The sequence below is a fragment of the Ictalurus furcatus genome, chromosome 24 (genome assembly GCF_023375685.1).
Source record: "Ictalurus furcatus strain D&B chromosome 24, Billie_1.0, whole genome shotgun sequence".
NCBI lineage: Eukaryota > Metazoa > Chordata > Actinopteri > Siluriformes > Ictaluridae > Ictalurus > Ictalurus furcatus.
In genome coordinates this window covers 1390012-1402511 of record NC_071278.1, presented here as the reverse complement: position 1 = coordinate 1402511, position 12500 = coordinate 1390012, and the positions used below count along the sequence as shown (strand labels likewise).

The 12500-nt window shown below is 41.7% G+C and overlaps 1 protein-coding gene across 1 annotated transcript in view; it reads right to left on the bottom strand.

Moving 5' to 3' along the window:
• rims2b (regulating synaptic membrane exocytosis 2b) overlaps window positions 1–12500 on the bottom strand; it is an 85894-nt gene that overhangs the window by 22445 nt on the left and 50949 nt on the right. Inside the window, exons 18-22 of the mRNA XM_053612579.1 lie at window positions 10285–10356; window positions 7703–7727; window positions 5131–5132; window positions 4928–5083; window positions 3314–3423 (exon numbers count right to left, since the gene is read on the bottom strand). Of these exons, the coding sequence (XP_053468554.1) occupies window positions 3314–3423; window positions 4928–5083; window positions 5131–5132; window positions 7703–7727; window positions 10285–10356 (365 nt within the window). The remainder of the gene's footprint in view (window positions 1–3313; window positions 3424–4927; window positions 5084–5130; window positions 5133–7702; window positions 7728–10284; window positions 10357–12500) is intronic.

Here is a 12500-nt window from a genome sequence, read left to right as displayed (position 1 = left end):
TTACCAACAAACATCACTGCCAAAGAGCGAAACTATTCAGTGCGATCGCGATTTTGCAGATTCAAGTAGTTTTCTGGAAAAAAAAAACAACACAAAAAAACTCAAATTTTGAAAAAAGCCGCAGCAAAATCCAGCGTTTACGGCCGCGACGATCACAAAACAAACTGGGACTGATTACACGTGCGGGGGATTATTGATTATCTGCCTGAGAAAAACCCTACCAGACCCTTACAGCAGCCATGTTTACTAATGAAGCTGTTATTAGATCCTTTACAGTTCTGTACATGGATATGAGGCTCACACTAGTCTATAACACACACACACACACACAGGGTGCACTTGCCTTTCCGCCCGTTGACAGGTGGGGGAGCCATAGGCTTTTCCTCAATTTCTTAACATGATGAGAACACACACACACACACACACACACACGTCAATGTTAAAGGCACAAACGAGGCATCACAATGACACGCCACAGCAACCACACACACACACTCTCTCTCTTCCTCTCTCTCTCACACACACACACACTTCTTAAATCCTCACTCTGACATGCATAAAAGAGTAAGAGACAGTGTGTATTTTGCATGATTACAATGATTGAATTTGTACACACACACACACACACACACACACACACACATACACACACAGACAGAGCGATAGAGGAAATGATACACACACTTGTGTTTGCTAATGTACCAAACAGTATGTCACAAAAACATCGGTGTACGCCTCCATGAGCTCAAAAGCACAATCCCAATTCCAAAAAAGTTGGGACGCTGTGTAAAACGTAAATAAAAACAGAATGCAATGATTTGCAAATCTCATAAACCCGTACGTTATTCACAATAGAGCATAGAAAACATATCAAATGTTTAAACTGAGGAAGCGTACCATTTTAAGAAGAAAAAATAAGGTCATTTGGAATTTAATGGCCGCAGCATGCTGTTTCTTTTTACTAACACTTACTTTTCCAGCCTGTTGTTGCCCTGTCCCAACTTTTTTGAGACGTGTTGCGTCCATCAAATTCAAAATGACCTTATTTTTTTCTCACAATGGAACATTTCCTCAGTTTAAATATTTAATATGTTTTCTATGTCCTATTGTGAATAACATACGAGTCCCAAGTTTTTTGGACTCGGGGTTGTATTTCTGCAGATTAAAATGTAGCCAAAAATCGGTTTCCGCCACCCTTCATCTCATTTCCTGTATAACGTTTCCATTTCCGTCCGTCTTCCAAAAACTGCTGCGGATAAAAAAAGGAGTGGATGGATCACTAATCACACACTAGTGACACACCTGGCACCGGGGGAGGCGGAGCTGGAGGCGGAGCTGGAGGCGGAGCTGGAGGCAGAGCTGGAGGCGGAGCTGATCCAGATGAAAGTGAAATGACAGGTTCAAGAGGCAACGAAGGGGCGGGGTCTGGTTCAGAGACAGGGTCTGGTGCAGGGGGTGGCGCTGGAGGCTCCACCCCCATTGGAGCTTTGGTGATGAAAATGACGGAAGCAGATTGAAAAAAAAAGGATAATAAAAACCATAAAAAAGCAACAATGAAAAACCAGAGGGATGGAAGATAATGAAGTGCTACAACTACAAACATGAAGATTCATATAAATCCACTTCTGATTTTCTAAAATCTACTTGGAACACAAACCTTTTAAAGTTTGGAAGTAACTTTTCTGGCTAAATTGATTCATTTATTATTTATTTAGTGAAATCTACTACAGTACCGTAACTTTTGCAAAATGTAATTTTTTCAGTAGCTTTTTTTTGTAAAATCGTAACTTTTCTGATTACTTTTTAATAACATCTACTTTTACAGCATTTCTGATACGTGATCACTACGTGGCGATTGCGGTAACGCTACAGGACTGTTTGCTGTAAAATCATGGAAACATGTCATGTGAAGCATGATTACCGGCTGGAGTGTGTGCGCAGGACGGAGGCACTTCACCCGTGAACGAGAACGCGGGACGCAGGATGAAGAAACAGAAAGGAAAAGAGTTTGAACAATGAGAAAAAAAATAACAAACGGATCCTAGATAGACTGATATTAGTTACTCACTATGCACTGGACTACTGCGTGCTCTAGGGGGCGCTTTCCATTAGCCTCTACGTATAAAAGCTCGACACGCTAACCCATGCTAAGCATTAGCAATTAGCATGACCTATGACCCCAAACCGCACTAACACGTTGTGGTTCACAGGTTCAAAACGTAACAACATACACATTCAGCAGATCGTCTACTCTGATATTGCTTATAAAGGTTTACCAGGTGTTGTCTGTGTTATTGGGGGCGGGGCAGGGGGCTGTCCGAGGGGCGGAGCCACAGATACTGCTGCAACTTCATTGACAGAGGCTTTGCACCAATCACAACGAGAGATCAGAAAAGAAGAATGTCAAAATCTGCGTTTTAATCGACACTCACACACACACACACACACACACACGTGCACACACACATACACACACACACACACACACAAGTATGATTATTGACTAAAATAATTATTAAAAGTATTCCAACAGCCAGTTTGTGATGTCACACTGCTGACCAATCAGCGGCTTTGTTAAAACTCACACCGCGCATGTGCATACTATAAATCCCGCCTACTTTCCTTTCTCCTCTTTCTTTTCCCTCTTTCACTTCATCCCTCTCCTCTGATACTTTTTATTCTTCTTTTTCTATCCTTCCTCCCGGCTTACGTTTTTATTTTCGACCCTCGTTCCTTTCTTTCTTATTTCTTTCTTCCATTTCTCCAGCTTTCTCACGTCCTCTTTCTCTCTTCCATACTTCATTGTCTTTCTTCTTCAAATCATCCTTCTTTCTTTCTTTCTACACAAGACCAGATTTATTTCAGGAATGAAAGAAAACCAACACACAGAAAGCGTTCAGCCAGTAAGAGAAGGGAGGATGACAGAGCGGAGCAAACACATACTGTATGTTTTAAACAAGACTTTAAAGAAGCAGAACGAGAAAAAAAAAAAAAAAAAAAAGAACCCGCAAGACTTGCGGAAAACAACGAACACGGTACAGGGACGCGGCTCTAGAGGCCGGTAAAAGCTGCGGGAGTCGACGGGGACACACAGACGTACACACTACACACCTTCGTAAGGCTCTGCCACGCCCTCGCCACCATCTGGGAAAAGACGGGGTGAAGAACAAAACACTCACTACAGTAACACATCGCTCCAGGACCACAAACAGCTGCGTATTCTGCGTTTGTGGCTCAAATCATGGATCAGAACCAGATCATCGGGTTCACTCTGAGGCATGTCAGTTAACGGGAAATGTAAAAAACTACTCACTTCTGTCGACGGAGCCCTTCGGAGGGACCTGCGGCAGCTGCCGACCTCTCCGGGCGGACGCCGGCGTGCCCGAGGGACTCGTTTGGACCGATCCGGCCCGAGGATTCGCCCTGAAGCACAAACGAGAGTTTTAATAACGTTATTGAAACAAAAGCGAGCGGTCACACCAGTGACGAGCTCAGACTTCACGCGGCGCGGCAGCTGGGGCAGAGAGACGACGGAGAGAGTCAGGAGGAAAAAAAGATAGAGAGAAAATAGATCGGATAGATAGATAGGAGAAAATAAATCAAATGAAATTTGGGGGTAAAGCAGGGAACATTTAAGACATACGCATATGTAGCAGAACCTTGATTTATATTTACATTACGAACAAACAAACAAACAAAAAAAAAAAACGTTTCATGTACGCGTAGCAAAATGAATCAGTTTTGGCACAGGTTGGGTTCAAATATAAACATTAATAAACACACGGCAAAAATAAATAAATAAATCAATCTTAGCAAGTGCACACACCTTAACGAAAGGCAAATCTGTCCAATATTTCTCATTATTAGCACATTTTAGGCTCACAGGACATCTGGATGTCATACCTAGATACAGCTTTCTCATTAAAAAAATTAATAAGATGACTCAGAGTGAATCGGAACGTCTAGATATAGTTTCTTTTTTTTTAAAAAGTCAGCCATTTTATAATAATAGAAAGAAATAAGAGGAAATATTTGAGAGATTTACCGACAGTTAAGAGGTTTTTACCTGCAGGGAACTCATTCGTCTAGTTCGTCGTGGAAAAAAGGTGTTACAGACAAAATAAAACTTTTGTATTTAATAAACTTTATCAAAAGAAAAAGAATAACTCAAGGCACATTAAGTAACACAGGTCACAGAGTACTCTACCCCGCAGTTCTGCCGGAGACTCCACATATTTGACCAGATCGGTGCATGCGGTGGTAAATATGTCGCAGTCGAGTGCATTTTAGCTGCGAACTTGAGTCACGAGCTAAAAAATGCACGTTAAATAAACAATAAACAATCTTCATAGCACCTTCTGAGCATTCGATTACGTCTGCTTGTCGCCTCGTCGGATAATCTCCAGCGATCGAGCAACACGAGATCGGTAGGATTTAGCGACATGAGACTAAACATCTCACAAAGACACGACTTTATTCAGAACCGTCTCGGAACCGTCTCAGAAGGAGTTATGAAGCGGGAAACAGGAGCGATATTAAACACAGCCCGGGGAAATGGCTCCGAGGAGGAAAGTAAGAAGCCGCGGACATCCTTTAGCAACGTTAGCACAGCCGACGGGCCGTAAAACTAAAACGGGATGCTGTTCAACAACAAATGATAATGTTAGTACATTCAAATTAACATAGAAAGAAAAAGAAAAAGAAGCAAAATACAGGATGCCAGGGTTCACACCATTATATCCCGTGAGAATATAAGTAGTGTGTCTTTCGAAAAAGAAAAGAACCAAAACAGACGTTAGTTTGGAAACAACCACCACCACGTTTCTAGTCTACAGATCCACACAAAATCAAAGACAGCACTGTAAACGATTAAAAAACATGGGTGGGGCATGGCTTGGAGTTAGTCGCCGTGATTGGTCAGGATCACCTCGTTAAGGCAGGAGAGGGAGGGGCGGATCTCCTGGAGGGTAAAGACGGCATGGACCTCATGTAGGACGGTTCAGGACGCTCGGACGAGCGCGAGCGCGTGTAGAACTGTCTCTCCATCATCGGGCGCTGGTCGGCCGACCTCGACCTGTAATGCCTGTCCACGGTGGCACGAGCGTACCTGCGGAAACGTTAATCAAACACGGCTGCTTATGGCACGGAAACGCAGGGTCACAGTTCTGGAACGTTTACGCGAGCCACGCTCCTGTGAAAACAACGTTTACAGGAAGTACGTGCGAAAGCCGCGACGTCGCAGCTCTGTGACGAGAACAAAAAAAATGATTACAGGCGAAACAGAAAAAGAACAAAGGAAGAGGCGTTAGCAAACAAAACGCAGAGCACCTGTAGAGGGAGGGGGGAGGGGGAAGGTCATGTCACCATTTTAAAGTGTAGAGAGAAAGCAATAAGCATGTTTTAGCGCTACTTTTTACTGTAAATCTACTGTAATGCAACACTAGTCCTACTTTACTACAGTATTACCTCAAATCCTCCTCAAATGGCTCGTGGCTAACTGGAAACTCTGGTATATGATCCTCTCTGGAGCAAAATATAAATAAAATATAATAAAAAAAACACTCCTGTTAACGTCGTTCAGTTACAGTACTGCTAATCTTTACTTCCTCCGTGACAGAAATGTTCAGCCATTTGTAAGAGGAAACACGTTTGTTGAAATGCTGTAGATATCTGATACCTTTCTGCGTCTGTTGAAGGCTCGATTTCGATCTTGGGACAGTTCCTAATGTAGAGACCAAGCTCGGTGTTAACATCTCACAAAATGGTGGAAAGATGGATTAAAAGTGTGTGAGTGTGACAGAATGACGAGCTGATGTAAAGCAGAGGTGTCAAACGTACGGCCCTAATCCGGCTCTAATCCGGCACGCCGGAGGAATTTAGAATCCGCGCGCTAAATTATAATCGTCATGTGGACTACTCATCAACTGAAAAATCTGGAAAACAAAGTGCTCTGTTATTCCACCAGGGGGCAAAATAGAGCACTGTAAATACAGAGACTGACGAAATGTGGTATTGACCCTGTAATCACATCTGCTTCCAAAAGAACTCATTTCACACTGGAATAAAAATAATTATAATAAAAAAAACACTGATATCTTATCAAGTGAAAAAGAGCAAACTGATCTAATATTCCTTATTATGAGATTATTATAAATCAAACACTACTACTCGGACTGATTTATACACACTTATCGGCTTTACAGATGACTCTGCTACTTTCTACAGATAAATACTATAATACTAATAATATTTATTATTATTATTTGGCAACAGAACAAGACTATTGGTTAAATAAGTCTGGAAATACTTTGAATAATCTTATATTTTATTGTAATATTATAATAGGAAATACAAGATAAATCGGACTATATTCAAATATATTTTCACTTACTAAGAAGTCATTTTTGACAGTAATCGGGTCAATATTATTTAAGATTCACGATCCAAACGAAGCTTATTTCAGTTCCAGGTCGTAATGTTTTTTTTCTATATATATATTTAATATATACAGTATACATCGGGGTCCAAAAGTCTGCAATTACAATGCAGATTATATTTAATAGTGAAGATTCTCCACGATTTCCAGGTCCATGTTTAAAAGTAAGCAGATGTACGATAGTGACCATGCTAACTGCTTTGTACACAAGGTCAGATTTTTCCTCGTGTCTAATCTCTTCTATCGAAGCGTGTGATCAGATGATGAATTCGATTTTTTATTTGTTTTAAACTGATCATAAGGTTTAGCACAAAAATGTGGCGTCCGTGAGCTCGAGCGCACGCGGTCGTTACAGCAAAAAAAAAAAGGGGGACGGACCAAATACTGATGAACTCTAAAACTCACGTGAACATTTTAAAGATTCTACCTTTCACTCAAGTTTGTTGTCTGTAAAATACGTCGTATTAAATTAGTATTTTCACTAGTGCTGTCAGACTTTTGGCCCTCATGGTGTGTATAAAAGCACAATCTGGTAATGAATTTCAGCGTGTTGACGTTTCTTATAGGCGAAACGTGCGTTTTCCGTGTGTGTTCGGAGTATATCTTTCAGATAAATGAAAAAAGAAGAATTGTTGACGCGTTCTCGGTGGCTAAACTTTGTGTTTTGACACCCCTGATGTAAAGAAACAACAAACAGATGGTGACTGACTTACCTGTAATCGTCCGAGGATCCGTTCATGACGTGATCGGGCCACGGCGAGGGAACGTGATTGGGACCATTGTAATGTCTTTATGTGGAGGAGGCAAAGAGAATGAGAATGAAATGAAGGTCGGAAATGAACGAACGCACCATGAAGACGACTAAACTACAGCTTCTCACTTCCCACACCTTTGTAGAATTTAATCCATTCCATGTTTACACGTAAGATCATCTTGTGAAGGAGCGTTCTCTCTACAACACGTGCTAATAATCAACTATATAATACAGTATATTATTAGAGAAGGAGACTGACTAGCTGTCGTTGGTGCATTGCTAAAATATAATATAATATAATATAAATATGATTTTATGTCATTGTAAGATAGCGTGTCTGAATATTCTGATCACCAGAAACAAGATGCATGAAAAATATGGCAGACGGAGTTGAGGCTTTTATTCTAGCGATATGTTCTGGTCCTGTAGACGTCCCCGCTTTGATGTTCACTCGGTTTGGTGTTTAATCTGTCGTCCGGACGTCTAGGCAGCTAACATAAAACCTGACGGACTTGTTGGCTAGCATTACTGCAGTTCCTTAGTTAACTAGCTTGAGTTCGATTTCTGACTCTGGGGCTTAACGTCTAGGAAGAATCTAGGACCTCAGACACGCCACATACTGCCGTAGTGATGCTCAAAGGAGGTTTGTTTTTGGTTAATGTCACCTGATGACAAGAGATTTACATAACATGGATATATATTTATTTCTGTTTTGTTCAAAAACACAAGAAGATTAGGTGATTATTACGATATAGAGAAATGCCAAGATATTTAATGTCACTCGTAGTCTCTTTGGACCAGAACAATCTTCTGAGCCTGATTAAAGCGGGTCAAAAAAAACATTTTCCGCTAAAGTTCTACTGTTTTACCTCTCAGGCGATTCATACGAGTCGCTGTAGACCGACATTCGCCTATCTCGCTTCATCCTCCTGACCATAAAACAACACACACAGTGAGACAAACCTACACACAGCACTACTACTACTACTGTTAACACTACTGACACTATTAATACTACTAATACTGATACTACTACTACTGCAGCTTAAACCTGTTTAAGGGAATACCGGTATGTGACATGAACACTGGGACACACAGCAGCAGCGTGAAGATTGAGATCAGTAAATCTCAGCCAACGAGGTGTTATTTTTAAATAAAGCGACACAAGACCTCCGTGGTTCAGACACTGATGCTGAAGACGCCGCCCTGAGGGTGGAGCTAAAGAGACCGCCTAATCTATCCCACTCTGGTGCTGAACTCAAAGGCAGGATCAGGTCCACGCTTGAGACAGGGAGAACAACTCAACTCAACCACAACGACGTCTCGGAAAGTTACAGAGCGAGAGAATACGGCCACGGTTAATTATATGTGTTTAAAGGTCCAGTAAGTATGACCTACGACCTACGACTCATGGATCAACCAGGAAGTGTTGATTATCTAGGAAAGCTCGCCGCGGTTAATCCATTTATTACAAGATATTGTTGCGCTTGTCGCTGTGACATCTTTATTTTACCATAAACGCGCTGTGGAATATGACGTAGAAATACTTTCTTTCTTTATTTGTTTAAACCCTCGGAATTCTGCTTCTGAAGGTAATTAAATAGCTGTTGCATTTGGTCAGAAGGCGTTGATTAATTTTCTATAACAGCAGCTCTGGCACTAGCGCAGGTTTATATTAATATTAATGCTCTCGTTCCAAAACGGATTGAAGAAAACGTGTAATCGTTGGCATGGTGACGTTTTCTGTAAGAGAGTTTTATTCATAAGATTTATGGAAGGAGTCTCCAGTGTCAGCGCTTTGTATCCGTCATCTTCGGGACAGACGAGCGTACGCTCCTTTGCGTTGTTTTTTTTTAAGCGAGAGGAAACAGAGAGGCGTACAGGAAGTGAGAACAGGAGCACGCTGCTTGGTTATTGTTTATATCACACGTTTGAGAAGTCTGAAGATGAAGAAGCAAAGTAAGAGAGCCTTTCGCTTCTCGTTTCCAGCGTATCCTCCAAGACGTGAGGCGACGCTGAGGTTTCTCAAGAATTTAACACGCTTAAATAAATCAAATGAATCATACTTGCCGGACCTTTACATTCACACAATGCCATTAGAAAAGGCATGGCCATTTTCTCTCCTCACCCGGTACAAAAGCTCTCTAATAACATATCCTAATGTAAACTGTCCAAACAGTAGGCACCACAAGCTACTCTAATCGACACAACTATCCAAAAACACTAAAACACACAACCGCCGTGGTTTAGCTACCTCTCCGAACTACCATAAGCCCTGTCCGAGTAGCTTCGGGTCGTCTTAGCTGTGCGTAACAGCTTCAGTGCGTCTTCCCGATAGATAGGGTACATGAGACTGCAAGGGTCACACACACACACACACACACACACACACACACACACAAGAACAGCGTCAGCTTCCTCTAATTACACACACGAAGGACGGGAGTAAAAATATTTTTAATGTTTTGTCATAAAGGCAGGTTGGGTAGCATTTACCTAACAAAGTGTTTGATAACGTTTAAAAAAAATTGCAAAAATGTAACAAAAAAAAAAATGTAATAAAGTGAACAAACTTGTAACGATTCCCATGAGAAGTTCTGAAGGGTCAGGGTGTGGGCGGGGTTAGTGGGGCGTTCTAGCATCTTTACCTTTCCTTATGATTTGAGGAGTTTGATGTAACCATGATATGTCATGCTGAAATGTATGTTTTGGCTGTAAAAAGACTCGGACACATTACGGGATGTCATTCATGGTCAATATTAAATACACAAATATGACATGGAGGAGACAGAGGAGCTGTGGCGTATCTCAGGGACTAAACTGTTTGTAGATGAAACGATGAGTTAAAGTGAGCTGTAAGTGTAGGAGGTGGACGCTTGGTCAGCTTATCCTTCAAAACCCAAGGGTATGTTTTCTCTGAATACCTGAATAACCCGATTCCGAATACGAGGAACGTTCTCGCTCAGTAAAACCGATTCAGAGATACCTCCTGTTGACAAAATGCCAGTCAATCGTCTAAAAGCAGGTGGGGGAGGGGGGAGGTGGGGGGGGGCGTCGCTATCCATCCTGTCAGTAACTCTCAGCTAAAATGTACCTGTGGTCCTGGAAAGGCGTATCGATGGTGTGATATCTGGTTCGGACTCGATGAGGGTGAGTGACTGAGTTTCTATGGTCGCAGGGAAAAAAGAGAACAGATGACACCAGAGTGAAGACAGAGAGACCTGATGAAAAGATGACTGATGAATGAAGTAAACAAGGGAGAAAGGGATGAAACTGAGACGTCACACGGCTCCAGTAGACTAACCCCTTTAGGCGTTTTTTTTTTTTTTGTATAGAAGAACATTTATAGCTATTATTTACAGCAACATTGTCTTGAACTAAGGAAATTTACCCCGGAAGGTGGTCTTTAAGCTCCAGTTACAAACTTTAAATGAGTTTTAAGATTAAAGTAAAAGATAGACTAACTAATTAAGAGTTCGTCTGTCTGGTTATTTTATATATATATATATATATATATATATATATATATATATATATATATATATATATATATATATATATATTACAATTTAATATATGATTCTCTTATCCTTAGCTGCTGCGGGTCAATGCTCGGATTTTTCCGAACAGAAATGTGGATTATAGTTTGGATCAGGGGTGGATGTTAAGACCTCAGCAGTTTCAGCATGTTTAATACAGGTTAAATAAAGGCTACATATCCTACACTCGCTGAACATGTGACCTGTTACCATCACAGCGACAAAATCAGTCCCACGTTCTTGATTTCCATTTTCTGTTCCCCACATCGTGCAGGGGAGTGGACAAAATAACGTAAACGCATAGCAATATACACTATATGGCCAAAAGTATGTGGACCCTTGACCATCACACCCATATGTGGGTCTTTTTCCAAACTATTACCACAAAGCTAGAAGCACACAATTGTATAGAATGTAGCTTTACAATTAACCCTTCACTGGAACTAAGAGACCCAAACCTGTTCCTCTGTGCACAAAGCGAGCTCCATGAAGACGTGGTGTGTGAAGGTTGGCAGAAGGTCGAAGGTAACTCGAGTGTCCTGCACAGAGCCCTGACCTCAACCCTGCTGAACACTTTTGGGATGAACTGGAGCCTCCTGGACGTCCCAACTCCAGTTCCTGACCTCAACAACACTAACGCTCTTGTAGCTGAATGACGACAAATCCCCACGGCCACGCCCCAAAATCCAGTGGAAAGCCTTCCCAGAAGAGAGAGTGGAGCGCATTATAACAGCACAGGAGAATAAATCTGGAATGCGATGTTCAACAAGCACATACGGGTGTGATGAGATAAAGAGCAAGACGTCTCTTTGCCTCTAGAAGAGCGTTATTCCTTCTTGGAACGATGTCCTACAAGTCCTGAATGGTTTGAGGTGGGATGTTGGACCCTTTTGAAAGTAGAAAACATTCCAAGTCTTTCGGGGATTAAGAAGGTGGAGATCAACTTGGCAGTTCCAGAACGTGCCAGAAGGCTGCTTAACTTCATCCTGATGTTCATCAAACCAATCCAAGCTCCAGTCTATAATAGACTACAGGAACATCATCAGTAAAGCATGTTTGCACCGGTGGCTGACGGCCATGAAAAGCAAACACTGGACCTAAAAAATGTCCACAAGATGGTGCTCCAAACCATCACGGATCTCCACTGTAATTAACAGTTGGCCGTAGAAATTAGGATTTGAAGGCATCTTTGGCTTCTTCCAAACATAAACCCACCCAGATGTGGGACTGCATTTCTTTCTCCACAGTGCTCAGGCCTCCAGGCTGTATGCTCCTTACAGCTTCACACACTGGAATTTGATTTAAAATATATATTTCTGAATTTTATCTTTGTGACGTTCATGACATTGTTTTAGAGTTGCTCAATTCAGTTCTGCGGGAAGTCGTAGATCCAAAACGAGGACGAGAACGAGGACGAGGATCCAAAACGTTGTCTAAAATCAAGGTCAAGACAACTATAAACAGCAAGGCCAAGGGTTAATCCGACGAGTAATCCAATAAACAAGGCGAGGGTCCGATAACATGGCAATAAGGCAGTCAGCGTGGAACAAAAGCTCAGAACCAACACGTACACAAGAACTGGGAAGTGCTAGTATTCTGGACCTCTACAGACAGAAGAGTGAAGTGTTCTGAGTCGTCTCTGATCCGTCTTCCTCATTCTGTTTGTCCATGATGCTTGGCCTGACTTTTGAGACTCTTCCTCTTGACACGTTCAATCATTTTCCAGTTTCTGTAACGCCGTTATTTTGCCCTCTTTCGAATATCGTAGTGC